This window comes from Centruroides vittatus, unplaced genomic scaffold (genome assembly GCF_030686945.1).
Source record: "Centruroides vittatus isolate TY-2023 unplaced genomic scaffold, ASM3068694v2 contig_150, whole genome shotgun sequence".
NCBI lineage: Eukaryota > Metazoa > Arthropoda > Arachnida > Scorpiones > Buthidae > Centruroides > Centruroides vittatus.
In genome coordinates, this window is record NW_027120928.1 from 2069176 (window position 1) to 2088946 (window position 19771).

General features: G+C 32.8%; 1 protein-coding gene across 1 annotated transcript in view; it reads right to left on the bottom strand.

The window, feature by feature from the left end:
* The window catches only part of CHMP2B (Charged multivesicular body protein 2b), a 44617-nt gene extending 26488 nt beyond the window's left edge, over positions 1–18129 (bottom strand). The window contains exons 1-4 of the mRNA XM_067262662.1: positions 18010–18129; positions 9583–9674; positions 7843–7884; positions 703–804 (exon numbers count right to left, since the gene is read on the bottom strand). Of these exons, the coding sequence (XP_067118763.1) occupies positions 703–804; positions 7843–7884; positions 9583–9674; positions 18010–18043 (270 nt within the window). The 5' untranslated portion in view covers positions 18044–18129. The remainder of the gene's footprint in view (positions 1–702; positions 805–7842; positions 7885–9582; positions 9675–18009) is intronic.
* Between the last annotated feature and the right edge of the window lie 1642 nt (positions 18130–19771).

Here is a 19771-nt window from a genome sequence, read left to right on the forward strand (position 1 = left end):
TACTCTACTTTGTACTCTCTTGTAAGTTTTAAAACACCTTTTACTCTTTTTTCTAGTAAATTCTTTAATTAAATAAGAGAACTAATGCTTTCAGCTATTTTAAATGGCCTTCTACAGGTTATACAACATTGAAAGCATTAGATCTCTTATTTAATTAAAGAATTTGCTAGAAAAAAGAGTGAAAGGTGTTTTAAAACTTATTTACAGAAGTTCTAGCTTTCTGTACATAGAATTGTACTCTCTTTATTTTTCAGGAAAATATGATTTTATGAGATTTTTAGTGATATAAAAATCATATTTTTGCAAATGAACATTTATTTAAATTCTCTGCCATGTGTGTACTAAGAACATTTTAATCATATCCATTATATGTTGACATCAGGCTTACAATGGGTTGTTAAATGATGTGAGAAGGGATCTAACGTATCTGGTACGCCCACAAAAAATTCCAGGGTTGCTCACTTGAATTTGATCCTGGGTCCTCCAGAGTGGCTGATGCATTTGTTTCCTCAACCCTCCAGCCCTCTCTCCTCGTAAATACTTCAATACATATGCTTTTGATATTTACACAAATTGATGAATTATAGATGATTAATAATTTACATTTTTATTTAAATATATTTTATAAATAAACTATTAACTGATAAAAATAAAAATAGGTCTACATAAAATCATTTCAATTCATAATAAAAAGAAGCATACTTTAGTCTGTGCACTAACTCCAAGTATTTTTGAACCAGCAGTTATATTTCTTGTCTTCTGTTTTCTTACTTGCACTAACTGTTTTGCTAGAATAGTACAAGTCTGTAAAAAAAATTTTTTATTTTTTAAAACAAACTACAAGTTAATTTTTGAAATGTTATGTACTAAATGAAGTTCAAACAATGCAAATATCAGAAAATTAAACTATTTTCTTGTTTTTAAATTAAAACTATATTAAACTTATTATTCAGAACTATTTTATTCAGTTTTTTTATAACTGAGATTTATTAGTCAATATACAACATAATATATTATTCACATAAAATTGTAATTTTAATGGCAAGGTTTCTTATTGAATCCTTTTAAACTCACATATAAATACATTGCTGCAAATGACAAGTGAAACCGAAAATAGTTGATAAAGTAACTAAAAGTCTTTAAAAAATAACCATGTACCAAGTAATGGTTTTGTCCAATGCACTCAACAGCTACATTGAAGTTAATTATCATTGGATTTATTTGTTATTTTGTTACTTTATTTCTGTCTATATAAGATTTTTACATTAAAAAAACTAAAAATGCATAGATTTCTTCCTTGAGTACCTCATGTTCTTATTTCCAATCCATGGTGGATTTTTTTGCTAGCCTGCAAGACACACAATTCACCTACCTGTTTCATCACATATTTGATTTATAGCTGTTGTGAGCTTGTTTTTTGGATCAACCCTTGTAATTTAGATAAGGTTAACAGTAAATCTTTGCAAAATACTCCAGTTCCCATCAAATCATAGAAGTTAAGCAATAGATGCCCAGCTAAAAGTCTTGCCAGAAATAGCAGGAAAGACCACGTGGTGTTGTTAATTATCCAGGCAGCAATAACTCTAGTCCAAAATTCAAATAAAAGTATCTTTGGTGGTAACACTGATTACGTGTTTTAAGTGCTCCATTGGTTTTTAGATGAAAAGTAAACTTGTGAAGTACTTCTCTTCTCCTCTATAATTTTAAGTAATAATCCGAACACCACTAAATTCCAAACAAAATCATAGTAAATAAACATTCAAAATTGTCCTTGAAACAAGGAAATTTGACAAATTTTGATTAAACATTATAGAATTACATAAAATTCCAGAACTATTATATCAGCCAAATATGATGAAATGGAATTTATTGCCTTATATATCTCTATCTAACATGAATATTTTAGAAACTTGTTTAAAAGTAAAGCAAACAATAGAATATAAGTTATTAATGTTATCTATCCTTAAAATTATTTTAATATTATGAGAGTTCGTTCTTTTGTTAAACTTATGTAATAAGATTCTGAAAAAATAATTATAATAATTACAAACTATATACTGGATGCAGAATACTTCTATAGAGTTTGGCCATGCCAGCCAAATTCTATAGAAGGTTAACCCTTAAGTTATGCAAGACAAGAGCTAAGTTTGAATTTCTCACTCAGTGCCACCTTAATGGTGCTTTTCCAATGTCCATTCATCGAATATGCTTGCCCACGGGGTGTGATTCCTTATTACCGAGACTCAAGTAACTCTGCCTCAGAAAGGCCATCAGGTTTACAAGACAATGGTCATACGCTTTATTATACAAACTTATAAAAATGGAAGATGAGCTTTACGAACAGGACCATGAACTTCTGGAAAATGTCAATGCAAGGGTAATTAATTTACCACAGAGTTACAAAAGAAGATTAAAGCACATTTATGTCAAAAAGCTTAAATGGATATTCCATTGCCAAAATATTAGACCACACAGAACAGGAGAGATTTGCATATCACAGCATGGGATAACATTGTTCCTCCACAATGCATTTTGGATGCTCTAAAGTTTGGACTGCTCTTTGCTCCTGCCCCCTTACTGAATCCTGAGACCTTTGTACCTGAAATTGAGCTCATTATTAAGGGCATGAATAACACTGATCAACATTATATTCATTGGAAAACCAGTGTAAAGGTCGCTTTTAGCGTCCTAAGTCGAATAGCCACGCGACAGAGATAATTAGTTCCACCTGGGGTTTGGAGCTATAAACGGCCGGGAACAACAAAGGGAATAACGTCTCCGTTTATGGTACATGTCAATGTGTTTGCCACGTGCTGGTCGACTTGTAAAACGTAAACAAGGGACGGACGCGTTTGTAAGCTACGTCGTTGGGCGTAGGGCGGACGTCTTTGGAAGCTCCCAGGGGAAAAGAAAGACCCTATTGGTCGCAAGTGGTCGCCGTAGAATCCCTTAAAAGCTAAGGGTGGCGAGAGAAATGAGGAGAAGGGCAAGAGACTGATAATACGGTAGTCTCAGGCACTTGGACAGCCCGCTGAGCGTAGAGAGAGTGTTCTCCTCTGACAACGATCTCAGGGACGGGTAAGTGCGGAGACTGGACAGGCCGTATAGTTGAGCCAACTCCGGAAAGGCAACCTGAATTCCCCGAAGTTTAACAGTCCCCAATAGACAAGCCGACGTGAGATACCACATCTTTGTTGCATAGCGTATGTAATGTTGTCGAACATTGTACATCTTGTAAATATTTGTTGTGTAAATAAACTGTATATATTTACTTGTTGAGTGTGGAGGTGTAGCTTTCCTCAAACCATCTTACGGACATTCTCGAGTCACAAAACCCAACTCGAGACGATTCATCGTAAAGATCATGACGGATTAATAAGGATCTTCACTACCAGATTCTGCATGGCACAAGAAAAAAAAATGGTAATTTATATGCAAAGCAGTTCCACCTTACCTTTAAGGAATCGTGCCAGTGGTTATGGCAAAATAACATTGTGTAATTTATATTGTTCTGTATTTTATTCCTCTGTCTGTGTAACAACCTGGTTATGTTATTCAGCACTGGCTACATACTTCTAGTATGTTACAAATAAAACAACTGAACTGAACTGTGCAAAGAAAGATGTATAACAAATCAAATGGGCAAGTTCCAGGATATGAGCATGGTAACACTGCGCATTTGCGATATTGGTAAATAAAAAAATCCCTTAAAGCACAAAAGCAAGGAAGTAATTTTATCAAAGGATACAAGAATTTGTAGTCCATCACGGTCATATACTCATTGTCATTGAGAGAAATGTCCCTGAGATTCTCCACCAGTTGTAGTGAGTTGGTGATAGAAAATGGATGCCGCTGATCCCTAGCACGGAAAAAGTTGACCAGTTGCTTTTAAATCAAGAACGTAGGGGAGCTACATTTTTCAGTCACTGGACGTATCTGGTTTCTTGGTTTGTGTGTCTTGGCAAATGCAAAAATTCTAGGTGTTCTTGGAGCGAGGATGGTGGAGTTTTGCGTATGCAAAAGACATGCCAAATCAGTTGAGGTGAATCTCCTAACCCTTTGTTGTACAGTGTGGTGGTCTAGTATCACCACTTAAATGTTCGTTAGGATTTGAAATATCCGAAGCCAGGTTTCTTTTCAAATGGATTTATTTACAGTAATCTACAATACTTGCTACACTTGTCGAGTAAAGAGATCTCGGCTACAAGATTTAGGATAGCACCTTACAAGTCATCCGCAGAGAAGTGAACAAGCCAGAAAAGAGTGGAAAAAAGCTTGTGGCGGGTGAACTGCACGAGCTTTTATATTCTCCTGAAAGTGCGCCTGGATTTTCGTATGCAGCACAGGTTACAATTATTCAGCCGCACATACTGTATCCAAATAATTGACGCAGGCTGGTTGGCATTCAGTGCTTGTAACATAATCATTCAACCTCTCATTGTAAGTATCCCCGTTTTGGAAGTACCACCCCTTTTGATTTATATGCCCTCATAAGCACATTTCAATTCAGGAGAATATAAAAGCTCGTGCAGTTCGCCCGCCACAAGCTTTTTCCCACTCTTTTCTGGCTTGTTCACTTCTCTGCGGATGACTTGTAAGGTGCTATCCTAAATCTTGTAGCCGAGATCTCTTTACTCGACAAGTGTAGCAAGTATTGTAGATTACTGTAAATAAATCCATTTGAAAAGAAACCTGGCTTCGGATATTTCAAATCCTAACGAACATTTAAGTGGTGATACTAGACCACCACACTGTACAATAAAGGGTTAGGAGATTCACCTCAACTGATTTGGCATGTCTTTTGCATACGCAAAACTCCACCATCCTCGCTCCAAGAACACCTAGAATTTTCGCATTTGCCGAGACACACAAACCAAGAAACCAGATACGTCCAGTGACTGAAAAATGTAGCTCCCCTACGTTCTTGATTTAAAAGCAACTGGTCAACTTTTTCCGTGCTAGGGATCAGCGGCATCCATTTTCTATCACCAACTCACTACAGCTGGTGGAGAATCTCAGGGACATTTCTCTCAATGACAATGAGTATATGACCGTGATGGACTACAAATTCTTGTATCCTTTGATAAAATTACCTCCTTGCTTTTGTGCTTTAAGGGACTTTTTATTTACCAATATCGAGAATGCGCAGTGTTACCATGCTCATATCCTGGAGCTTGCCCATTTGATTTGTTATACATCTTTCTTTGAGTTTGAAGGAAAGGTATTCTTACAAGAGAGGGGTGTACCAATGGGTAGTCCTATGTCTGCTATCCTTTGTGAATCAGTATTACATCAACTCGAAAACACTGTCCTACCCAAATTTCAACATCATATCATTTTGTACGCTAGATATGTGGATGACATTTTCATACTGTAGCAAAGTGAGCATAATCTGCAACATTTTTTAAATATGATCAATGATAAACCTTATGGTTTATCATTACATACAGACCAGGAGAGCAGTACTAATGTTAACTTCCTTGATATTTCCATCACCTGCAAGCATGGAGAAATCTGGACAGACGTATACCAGAAACCCTGTTTTCAGCCTATTATTATCCCACATCAATCCATCAATCCCAAGCACATCAAGTTAGCATTTTTCAGGGCTTGGATTAAACATGCTTATACACATTGCACTAGTGTTTATGACATGATTAAGGAATTGAATTACATTCTCAAGATAGCCGAACAGTAAGGATACGGAGAGGGGAGGTAGAGAGACTTATTGCATCCTTCCAAACCACAAGTCAACATTTTCTCAGGGTAGACCGGGTGAGAAGAGTGGTGTTAAATTACATCCCATTTTTAAACAAAATACGTAGAAATATTGCCAAGGCTAATAATCTTCAAATTTTATACCGATGTAATCCCACAGTATACAAACTTTTAAGAAATGATAAAAAGAAGGAAGATCGGAATTGAATGACTGACGTTTATTCAGTGCCTTTCAACGTTTCAATTCCAAGCTTGTTTATGTGGGTGCAACTATGTGCCATTTAAAACAAAGGCTCAAGGAGCACAAGTACACTATTGATAAGAATCTTGACAGCACTGTACTAGCGACATATGCAAAACAACAGGATGTTAGTGTCCAATGGGATCAAGTGGATATTATCAAAACGACGAACAGGCATGCAGTGAAACATCTTGAGAAGTTGGAAATCTTCAAGGCGCATATGAGAACGTGATGTATAAACCATAGGGATGCAGACACATTATCTACTGCTTGGAGATAATTTTACAATAATTAAGGGTACTAACGGGTAATTCTAGGTTGCATCTTATATCTTGTATTTTATTCTCTGTTGTTATTTTGGCCTTATTTATATTATTTATTTTATTGTATTTATTTATATTTAGTCCACATGCACATTTTCCATTGATTTCTATAATTATTTATGTTCTATTTTATCGTTCTATTTTTCTGTAACTGATGAAAATCGTTTAAAAATGATTGAAAAATGTTTTTATTTCATTAAATTTTTGGTGGATTGATAAAGGTGTGGTTTGTAACTTATAATAATTACCATATTTATTCTCATATAAGATGAGGTTTTTATTCATTTTTCACTGCTTCAAAAACCTAGGTCATCCTATATGCACAAGTGAAGGACACTGATTTTTTCAATAATTTTTGCCAACCCTGCCTTCATATTTTTTACCGGATGCTCACTCTCTGCTATTTAAAAACAAAACTATTTTATCTGGGTCATTTGAATCATTCTTGTTTATCGTCAGGAGTAAAGATGAATAACAATAGAAAAAGCAAAGCTTTGAATTGCATTTCAAATTGAAATTCCAAAATCGGCTTACCAGTGGCCTAGCAGTTCTGTTCCTTGAACACTGGGAGTCCAGGCTGGCCATGTGGAGTTTTCTGGATATTCTCCACATCTGTAATGCCTGAATAGAAACCAGTTACCCTTAAAAAGACCTTCCAGAAGGCATCTCCCAGGAAGATCGTCCAAGTGTTACATTGCCATAACATAACAAAACAAACTTCCAAAATCACATAGAAGCCCAATATAAGTTTTAATCTATTCCTATGTGAAAACAGATGATTATTTGGAAATCAGAATTTGGAGAAACTCATAAGTGTAATCAATGGAAAGTGGACTAGACTGTTAAGAATTGGCAAAAAATGTTCCCGATTGTCCAGCTTTACATTAACAAATTACGTTGTCGATTTTACAAGATTTTTCCTTAAAGTTTAAAATGCTAGTAATTTTTGCAGGACAATGTGTGCATTTATGTGCATTTGATAATTTATTTGTGTTAAATGAAATAAAATTAGAATTGTATTAATAAATCTAATTTTCTTTATTTTGATCTTTAAAGTCACACGTTGTTCTATACGTGAGATCATCTTATACTCAAGTAAATACAGAATTTATCTTAATTGTTGACATTCCATAATATATTTTATTGTTTTATTATTATTACTACTATTATTATTAATTGTAAATTTTAAAATTATGTTTTAAAGTAAGTGTACTTTGATTAGAATCCAAACATACATTTGGTATACTGTGTAAGTTGCATATAAAACAATTTGTTAATGTTTAAAATGATATAAGTATGTTTGCAGTCAACAAAAACATTATTTTTACATGGATAATGGTTATAAACAAAATAATCATATAATAAAAATTAAATATGTCCAAGATCTTAAAAACAAAGAAGCATATTAGCATTAAACAATATTTTATATTTAGAATGAAAAATTTTAAATGGTGTGAAACAAGAAAAACTTTTAAAAAGGACTTCATATGACAATTATAGCTAATTTTTGTATAAAGAAATACTACTGATATTGAGTACAAAAAAAATATATATACATACTGTTTTATCACCTCTCTTGGCTGCTTTTTTAATTTCTAATTCCTAAAAAATAAATAAATATATGTAATGGAAAGTATATGAAAGGAAGATATATCATTTAAAAAAATGCAAAATGATCTGAGGATAATAAATTAGTAAACTGTAAATAAATCTTATTTATCACAGATACTTCAGAAAATTAAATAATCACATCATGATATCTGAAATACGATGATATGGAATCAATACCAAGATATTATATTTAAGACTATTTCTTTCTCATATAAAATAATTCCTTAGTTTAAGAATAATTAGCTTATCAGTGATAACTTATTTCATATTCTGTTAACTTTTCAATTATTAACAATTTCCATATCATCTCAAATGATTAAAATTTCAAATTAATCTACATAAAAGCAATACCACCACAATACATCAACTGACCTTCAATCTATTTCAAAATTAATGGATACAATGTATTTTAGAAGTGTATTGCTAAGTGCACTAAAATTCATCCTGCTTTATCATTTATAAAATAATAATAAGAACAGTGTGCATTAACACCTTTGTTACTGGTGTGTTCTGTGAATAATACAGTTTATCATTAATGTTTTTGAACTGTTAAATAGTTCAGCATATTCCACCTGAAGAAGAACTCCTCAGGTGAAATATGCTGAATAACCAATGGAATGAAAAAAAAAAAAAGTGAATATATGCTTGAAAGTCGTTAAGATGGACATGCACATTTCACGCGTGGATAGTGGCAATTAAAGGTCGGATTCCATAAGGGCCTGCCAGGCAACAGATAAATTTAGCTCCTCCTTTTGGTTGATGCAGGTGGCATTGTGGCTCGCTCTATAAATGGATATGGCCTCTAACCATCTTAGATGTTCATGGCAAGGCATAGTGAGGATGACCTTGGCTTGATCAAATGCAGTCTCGATATCAGGGTCAGATGCATAGTAGCATGCATAGAATAAAGGAGAGCACCTCAAGTTCCCACATTTAACAATAATTATTGTTTATTATTATTTTGCCCACATTAATATCATTATTCATGTTAAAATAACATATTGCTTAAAACATAATTTTTGAGGAACTAAATTAACAATTCCAGGATTAAAAGTATTTTTCTACACAACATATCTAATAATTGGAGAGTCTAACTAATGATCAAAGCAAACATTTCAAAACCTGATTCTCAAGAATAAATCACTTTAATTTTGATTAAAGTAGTCCATTAACATTTGATTTGTAAAAGTATTTATAACTGTGGTGTGGCCTGTCGTAGTCTAGCAGTACCAATCTGTAGAGCTTAGAAGTACTCCTATGAATTTACATACAATGATACTTTAATACAGCACAGTTTTTATTCCATGTTAATAATTTCCATTTTTATTACCTAAAACTACACTTTTTAATGCAATATTATAAATTTTTCATAAGTCTCTCTTGATTTATAAATGTCTATGTTAGTTGATAAAGAATTTGACATGTAATGAATTTATGCTATAGGTGTATACTTAAAACATATGTAGATATGTCTTTGTTCACAAGTTTGTGTACGAAGAATATAAAAACAATATTCATACCGTAACTTCTCAAAATTTTTATATAATTAAAATTTTAAAGAATTGTCTTCATGAATATTTCTTAATACATACTATAAATTATTGAAGTAAAAATAAATAAAAATTAATACGAATATAAATCTATAATATTGATTAATACAATTCTAATATCATAGAAATTTAATTTTACCAGCTGCTTTTCCTGTCTGTCTAAATCTCTCTTATCTCTATCAAGGTCTCGCTGAGCTCTTCTCAAGATTTTCTGTTGTTCTCTCATTTGCTCTGTTTAAAAAATATCATTATCATTTATAATAATAAAAACTTAACGAAAGAAAAGAATTTATATCCAAAAACATCCTAATTTATTTAATTATCATCACATTTTAAACTGGGAATAAAATTAAAATACTTCAGGACTATTGTTTTTTTACCATCACTATCTACTATAACACTTTATTAAAATAACTGTTTGATTGTAGGCAATATAATAACAACTACATAGAACAGAACTTCCATTCTATGTAGTAGTTGTTATACACCTTGACTACAGGCAATTACGTTTGAGTTGTAATATTAATATTTTTAAAAAATTTAATTACAGTATTAATTTCCTATATGTTAAATCAGTGTTCCCAACCTGTTTGGATTAGTGACACACTGAATTTAATAAGATTTCTGTGACACACCATAATTTTTAAAATAAAAATGCCTAAAATTTAAAATAAATTATGGTTGACTTTTAAAAAAAATTTAATAATATGAAAGATAATTTAAACTAACCAAAACAAAAACTCAAAATTTTACAAATATACTATAAAAAGTTAGTATGAGTCTAAGCTAGCAAACTGCAATTTTTATAGAAGCTCCAAAAAGTTGGTACACCAGTGTCGCGTCAGGCCCATCCTAGTCTCGCGTAATGATTAATTTTCGTAACTCTCACCTGACCGTCTTGTTCGTACGCCAGGTTCCCTGTCGTATATCCAATCAAGCAAGAAGTCCACTAAATCTGTCTTTAGATTTTATTCACACAAAACAAATCAACTATTTACATTAATTCGGTTATAAGAGCATTCCACTATGTTCCCGTGCCTTTTTGGAACTTAACAACTTTTTTTTGGTGTTGCCAACTCTCGACAAAAACCAAAATTTCCGCCATCTAGTGGGATGAACGGGTCAACCAGTATATGCATAAATGCATGCAACTTTTATGAGGGGAGGATGTTTATTCCACAAATTTTACAACAATCGGCATTTTAGTGAATCCCTCCTCCTTCCTTTGATCAGCCAGCAGTAAAAAAAGTGAAAGATAAATGAAATTTTAATAAAGAGCTGCTTCAAAATTCTAAAAAATATTTAATATTTCCATGACATCCCCGAGATATTATGATACCTACTTGCATGTTACAGTATATAGGTTTGGAAACACTATTAAATTGTAAGTTTTAAATATATGTGTGTTAGATTGTAACAGATATTTAAAACCATACCAATGCACATGTGTCAATTTGAACCATTTCAAATCTTTATATTTAAATGCATTCGATTGTTTAAAGTTGTTTTGTTCAGCATTAGTAACTATATACCTGATGATGCTTGTGGGTAACAGATGAAAACATTTGTATCATTAAATAATTTTACTGGTTCTGGATATATTTGTGTGTGTTTTTATTACATACAACCAGTTTTTGAAGAAGTGAAATTGTTCTAGGAGATTTACATCAGTTAATTCATGCAGAACACGAATATTGAACATACTAACATAGCCAAAATTAATACAGATAGTTTTCCATGCTCAATTTCGTTATTTGGAGAATTGATGTTGATTAGCTCCTTCACTTTGTTAAATCTCTCATGGCTGACCCAAGCATAGTATGTCTTGTTCAGAAAAATCTCAAGAACAGAATCACACAAATTCTTTCAAGGCATCTCACCAAACACCACATGCATCTTTTCAGGTTTATATCAAGTTTTTGTCTTTTTTAAAATAAAGCATAATATGCCTAAATGGTTGTTTTGCTTATACAGTAAGACCCTGCTTAACACTGATTCAATATAACGTGGTCTGCTCAAAGCCTTAAAAAAAAAAGCTCAAAATTTACGCTGATTTAAATTATCGTAACATTTCATTGATTCATATATGATATGATTATTTATGAACATGAACCAATCAGAAAAAGGTGGAAAAAGGTGTACTTTCTCTAAATCTATGTTTGGTGCAATTTTGGAAAAAATATAACAGCATGGATGGCATAAGCAACATCTGCTTTGCTTGGCAAGAATTAACTGATAAATGCACAAACAAAGTATGGAAGAAGTTATGGCTGAAGGTATCCAAGAATTCTCGACGAGAAGAGCCTATCGCTGTATCGTTAGGTTGACCGAATTGTCAACCTAATCGATACAGCAGGACTAGGAGATGTAGCCAAGCAGGATATTGAGAAGTTACAGCAGGTTTCTGGTGAGAGCCTTACCAATGATGACCTTCAAGAACTGGCAGAATGTAGAACTGGAAAATAGATTCTGAAAACAAAGAGCCCAAAGAATTTCTCTACAGATTTCCTTAGAAAAAGTTTTGGTAACAATAATCAAAATCATTGATCAAATTGTAGCAAACAATCCAGATTTTGAAAGGAGTGCAAAAGCAAAACAAGGCATTTTGGATGCAATCTTCTGCTACCAACATTTGCTTAAGGAAAGAAAAAGTGACAAATGAAACTTCACAACTTTATTGCAAAAAAACAAGAATTTCAGAAGAGCCAGGACTGTCATCACAAAAAATAAACTTTATATTTCTGTGTGCATGTGTTTGTGTGTTATTTAACATATATTATTATACAAATTAATATAAAAATAGCTTAAAATTAAAGTAAAATTTGTTTATTTTTGGTCATGTATTCCCCTATCCCTATTTACTCTATGTTAAAATGGCCTTGTTTAATGCTGTTTCATTTAGCACTTTGTCGTCTAGGAATGCATCCCCCGCATTAAGCGGAGTCGTACTGTACATCTTTCAATTGACATTGAACACACGAAACAACCAATCTTTACACTTAAAAAAAAATATTGAAACGTCAATTTTGAATAGTTAGAAGCTATCAAAATTTGTCTGCTTTTTATAATGCCTCCTACCATCTATCAACAAAAACTGCACAGACTTACTGGCCAACCTTATATAAATGTAAGTAAATGAATGTTTAGGAATTTCTTCAGCTTGAATAAATTGATGAAGATCATCAAAAGCAAGACCATTAACTGGGTTTCCCTTAAGTAGGGTTAAATGCACATTAAAGTATATCATTTCTGCTACTGGTCAAAAATAGGTAATACCATATTGATAGTTATTGCTAATGAGAACTCCTTTTCTTTCTCGAGAAAATTTTAATTATTGATAATATAAAATTGGACAATGTTAACATTTATTTAAAAAAAGAATTTCCATTTTTAACACAAAATAAACATCATCTATTAACATTGGAGTGAGTAATAAACAGTCACAAACAAAACCTTCTGTCAGTGCTGTACTTGGTACAAAAACCTCCTAACTTTTTCGGCCTCCACCATTTCCACTTTTGCTTATACTCAAGGCTTCAGTGCAAATTTAAAATTACTAGTCAAAAACACAATAATGTTTAATATATTCTAAGTAAAACAACAAACAGGGCTGTTGAGAGGAGAAGAGAACCGGGAATTTTTCCTAGCCAGGAAAAAAACGTAGTGGGCCATAGTAGTCCCTATCTATTTAAATTAATGTTATTTAAAACTATTTTTTATTAATAAAGAAACATTCTATGTATTTCCTTTATTCAAAAAAAAGAGGATCTGAACTATCCCAAGACCCATACAAGTTTTCATGCCCTGATAACAAATACTGTATATAGATAAAGTAAAAAATGTGAGATATTAAAATTTAAACTATAATAATGATTAAAATGAACATTTAACAAATTGAGTGATCATCATATATGATAGGATAATCTGTAATTATTGTAATGAAATGGCTTGTAACAGTTATCTGTTTTGTCAGTTGGCTGTTATTAACCATCTAAGTAAATTTAAACTTATTATTAGTAACAAAATGATAATTATAAACAAATTGCAAAGATAATTTTTGATAATAATAAGCATAAGTTTTGCATTATTATTTATGTTTTGAGATATGTTGATTTTGATATTAGATAGACAACTAATACCTATTATACATGTATAGCAACCACAAGATACTATGCTGAGTTTAGGCAATACTTCCACTTGTGCTAGATTCACTGTTTTCATCTTTTCCACATAGTTTTCCACTTGACTAACCCTTTTTTCGTCTGGCTGGTAGACCCCGAGGATCTTAGTGATATTGAAATGCTACAGTTTTTCCACTATCATCTAGTGGTTGTGTTGTCTTTTGCACAACTTTGATGGTTCCAAGCCCTTTACGTAGAGAGTAGATAACAGGAAGGACATCCAGCTGTTAAACATCAAATCCAATATGGTTACATTCATCTATGATGTTTAATGATACTACAGGAACATTCCCTGCTACTGGTAACAGATTCCATACTTGTTGCAAAAGTAAGATTGTATTATAAATTAAGTATTGTAATTGTGACAGAAGAAAAAGTAGCATCATCCACAATAAAGAGTAACAGAACTGACAAGAAAGATTGCAGTACTCTGTATCCAGGAAACAAGACAAAAAGGTAATAACAATTCATGGGAAAATGGATCTGAACACAAAACCATTCAGATGTTATTTAAAAAGTTTTATTTCTATCATTCAGATTAATCAACTACTATATATAAACAAATATTCAATATTCACACAGCAATTACACTGAGATAAAAACACTGAGTTTCAGAAATATTAAACATATTTATAAGAGTTAGATTCAGAAAGAATTAAATATTTATATTACTATGTACTGTACACTGCATTACTACAAACAAACTACTTCAAACAACCTTTACTCTGCAGTAAAATTAATTCTTTAATCTAACGTTTTCGGTTAGCTTTACTAACCCTCTTCAGGATTGCCAAAAAAACCGTTATTTCAAAAAATACGTTCGAAAAACTCTTTACAATTTAGAATGCTTTTAAACTTTCCGGCTGCGCAATCTCAGATCATTCTTTCACAGCTGCATATCGGCCGCTCTCCAAGCAGAAGGGATTCGATATGATTCTTTAAAATTAATGCTTTGCCCTTTTTCATTGCACTTGTTAATACACCACGCCTCCGTATATTTAAGTTGCCTTATATTTGCCACTTTCTGTACAATTTTCGCATTGTCCCAGTTGACAGACACCTCGTCCGGATCCACTATCGCATAGTTGGCTAACGCCGTAACTGGTTGCCTGCATCTTACATTTCTTTTATGCTCCTCTAACCTTACCGCCAGCGATCTCTTCGTGGCTCCTATATAATACAGCTCCGTACTCCTCCTTTTATCCTGCACTGGTATTCTGTAAACCCCTGGAATTTTCATTCTGTCTATGGGCGCTTTGTCGTTCCGTAGCAACTGAAATACAGTAGGGTTCCTCCTGTATGCTATTTTTTTATTCTTCTCTATTCCTATTCTTCTATATATGTTGCTTAATTGAGCTCTATACTCCATTATGGTAAATTCTCCCTTTTCTTTACTCTCGTTATTACGTTTCTCTATTTCCTGCACCAACCGTTTTATTTTGCCACTCTTTACTCCTACATTTTCTGCTATTTTCTTGATGTATTCCACCTCCCTTCTTGTGTCTTGCATACTGCTACAATGCGTGTACGCTCTTCTCAGCAGTGCTCTGAAGGCTGCCAACTTGTAGTTCGTCGGGTCATAGGAAACCCATGGTATCATCTCTGGAATGTAGGATGGTTTACGATACACTTTAGTAGTTATTTTTCCTTCTTCCTCCACTTCTACATCTATGTCCAGGAAATGTATTTTTCTATGGCTCTGCTGTTCTATTTCTAGCTCCAGCCTGAAGATATTGTTATTTATATCTCTACTAAATTTTTCCACGTCTGGCTTCTCGTTCCATATATACATACATACATACATCATCTACATATCTTGCATACAGTAATATTTTTCCTTTATATTTATGCAATTTGCTACATTGCAGAGATCTTACTACTAATTCGCATAATAACCCCGACACGGGGTTACCCATTGGCACGCCCCATGTTGCTTGTATGTAGTATCTTCAAACTCGAAGAACGACGAAAAACTGGCTAAGTGCGCCAATTCTAATACTTGCCTTCTTACTTTTGCTGCATTTTCTACCTTTTCTAACAAAAAATCTCTCAAGTGCCCAAAACACGGCTCCAACTTTACCGATGGGTACATTGCCTTAAAATCGAAGACTGTCATGTAACTTTTTTCGTTTAATTTCAATTGCTTTAACTTCTGTATTACCTCTACTGCCTGTGTTATGCTATACTGATGTGCAGGCATGTTTATCATAATAAATTCTTTGAGCTTCCTTTCTAGCAATATCGTAGGAGCAGAGCACTTATCTACTACCGGCCTTATGCTTTTTCCCGGTTTATGGGTCTTCGCAAACCCGAATAGTCTTGGAACGGCCGGGGAGGATACGATAATGTTCGTCATTCCCAGCTGCTTAGCCAAAGCTGTCTTACTAAACCGTTTTACTCTTGCTTGCATCTGGTCAACAATCTTTGGGTGCATTACCCTGCATTGAGTGTCCTTTATGTAATCTGCTAGCAGTTCTTTATACATGCCCTTATATTTTGAAAACAACAATTTTTGTAAATGTTCATTTATTTTAATTAATGAATTTTTACAATCAGTAACCAATTTCAATTAATTTGTAATTTTAAAATTACAAATTTACAAATAGAACTGAAACTAACAATTCTTCACAATTTTCGGCTTAACTTAATGTAGTTTAAGCCAAAATGAATTTTATATGTAGTTTAAGCCAAAATGAATTTTAGCTGTAGTTTAAGCCAAAATGAATTTTAGCTGCTCTTGGAAAATATGGCTAACAAAAACAAACTTGTAATAAGTTTCTACCTAAAAATTAAGCACTCAGATCATCACTAATCATTTAACATGACATCTATTCATTTAATTTTTGTATACGAAACATTAGATCATCATTTAATACGATATCCATAATAATTCTGTAATACCTCAACTAGATCCACATAAACTATTAAAACATTCCAATTTAATAAAATCCTAAAATGCTGTAGCATATCAGTAATGAGTTTGCATTTTTCACTTTGTATTTTCATGATTATATTGCTTTTATTTAACTAAAAGTCAACAGCAGAGAGAAATAAATAATCTGGTGCATAATTATATACTGTTTAACACATGAAATATTGTGCTAACTACATTAAAAATATTACTACAATTATTTAATTTTATATTTACTTAACTGTAATATAGTAATTGCTTAAAATAACCATTTAAGGGAAATGTTTTCATTTCTAAAATAAAAAAACACACATTATTTTTTGAGCATTCTGATGTATTCATTCTAACAAATGATCATTCTGTTTAAAATATTACAAGTATGAATTTCTTTGTAGGTCTACTTTGGGCAGTATTTGGGTGCTTCCATCCTTATCATTATCAAGGTAATGTTGGAAGCATTTGTTTGTATCAAATGCTTCCAACGTTTTGATTTTTAATTGGTTTTTTTTTTACCAGTCCACAAATTGTTCACCAATGAAAACACTCATTTGGAAGAGGCATTAGATTCAGAGAGACATAAGCAAAATTCAACAATATTAAAATGGTTCAAAGGATACATTTATTTGCAAAATATTTTTAAATGTCAACCCATCTACATTAGCAACAAAACTCATCACTTTTTCACCATTCTTTAACCTTTCCACCAATGACATAACTTTTAATACACAAAACTTCATTCATAATATAAGGGACAAAATGGCTATTTTAGAGGAAAAAAATCCTAAAAGATATAAAATAAAAAATTTTTGGTTAATGTTACCTATGGTAGCAAACATGGCAGCTTATCTCTGAAACAGTGGGGATGCACGTTCTAACTAACCTAATCTAATAAATTACCATAATTATTGCCAAGCAAATTATTAGAATAGGGGTAATTTATTACAATAGGTTAGGTTAGGATAGAACATACATCCCCACTATTTCAAAGACAAGCCGCCATGTTCACTACCATAGGTAACATTAACTGGAATTTTTTTTTTACTCCTATGGTCAATATACCATAAGAGTAAAAGAAATTAAGGGAACCAACGATATCCAAAATTTGGAGGATTCAAACTCCTCATTCATACCTGCAATTTTATCATCATCAATGCTGATTTACGTAAAACAAAGTGAGAAATCTTAAATTCCATCGATTTGTAACGCATGCAAATAATTATCTAAAAATTCATTTACGCAATATGACCAAATGCGATAATTACTCGTATATTTTACACATAAATATCAATTTCTTTAATATCAATACATAAAAAAGTGTATATAAACGTTTGAACATTTAAAATTCATTACAACCTTAATCTATTTTATCATTAAGAATTTACTACAAATTTACATACAATTGGTGTTACTGTTGTACAAAATACAATAAATTTGCTTTAATTATTATTATTATTTAAAGCATAAGAAAATTTACCCTTGGGAGTCAACTTTTTGGTGAAAAGACTCATGATAATTGCCTAATGTCTCTTCGAACTCTTCAGTGACATGTGAAGATGATGGAAACAAACAATTACGTCATAGATCTTCTGGTGGCCGAAAATGTCAATATTGCTCTATTAATAATAATAATGGTCATTTTTAAATAAACAAAATACAGCAGTATATACTTATTTTTAAATTTAAAAAATAATTATTAAATAATTTAATGAAAACGAAAATTTATTCTTTTTGTCAATGAGGGGCTTGTTTTTTAAAAACTCTTTCCGCCCTGTAGTAGAGTATGTAGATATCAGAGTAGCGACACACGAGTCATCGCCGCCATGTTCTGTCAACTGTCATCATGTGGTCTATGGGTTTACATTAAGAAATTATGATTTTTTTTTACTTTAATAAAGCATTTTATTCGTAAAAATGCTTTATTAAACTAAAAACATTGTCATTTCTTAATGTAAACCCATAGACCACATGATGACAGTCGACAGAACATGGCGGCGATGACTCGTGTGTCGCTACTCTGATATCTACGTACTCTACCTTGTAGGTACGTAAGAGGTCCTCTTTTATGCCAGTCCATTATGGGTTCGGCCAGGCCCACAATGGGGCGGCCGGTGGTGAGGGACGAGGCCCGACATACCCGGACGGACTAACCCCTGGGGATTAATCGACCTGTCCGGATTTGATTCCGGGTCCCCCAGAGCGGTAGGCTGCCACTTTGACCGCTCCGCCTTCCAAATCTGCTTCCTTTTGAATACCTTCTGTATGAATGTAATTCTTGGCTTGCATGTTTGTCTCGCGACTTTAAAAGAAAATAATTTTTAGACCGTTTGCTTCGGAAAAATTTTTAAATTCATAAAAATATGCGGCGGAAGCACCGCAGCAATAAGTTTGAAAAGATGTAAACGTTTTTGATGTTATTTCTTCGTTGTTTAAATTTTTCCACGAGCAGTATCTAGTCATAAAGCTGCGTTCTGGGACTATATATTTTAAAACAATCTCCTGAGTAGAAATAGTGTTGAGCGATTTTTTTCCCGGCTTCACGCCTCACCAACGTGCTGGTCACGTGAAGTTTTCCGGGTTTTCTTCACATGTCTAACACCTTAATAGCGGCCAGTTTTCCCATAAATGCCCTTCTGGGAAGCACTCCCCCTTAACAGATCGACCATGTGCAATTATCCAGTTCAGTTATCAAATCACAGAATTAATTGTGTGATACGATGAATTTTGAAGAATTTTGCAAATGCACTAGCAATATCTGCAGCTCTGCGTTCTGCAAGTCTTTCATGCCAGAAAATGCAATAATGCATTTGCCTCATGTCTAAGATATGATTGATTAATCGAAAACTACTACTCATGGAATAAAGATGGTATAAAACATAATCTGATATAAGATGCTATTTGGTATCATTTTAATATTCATTACGTAAGGGGTGGCTCTACATAAAGGCATGCGCAAGGCCTGGCAAATTTGGTAGTATATTTTAAAAGTGAAATTATCAAATCAGTAATTTTCGAAATATAATTGTAACAGTTATCTGCTATATCTGCAGAACAGTCACTTTCAACGTCAAAACTGATAAGAACTATCGCCGATCAATTGTAACAGTATTCGCAATAGAAAACTTTTATTGCCATTAAAAGAGTCGAATTCTACGAAAATCATGAACACCAAGTCCTTTAGGAAAATAGGGTAGTGTGTTAAAAAGATGAGTTCATTTACATCAGTAAAGAAATTCACA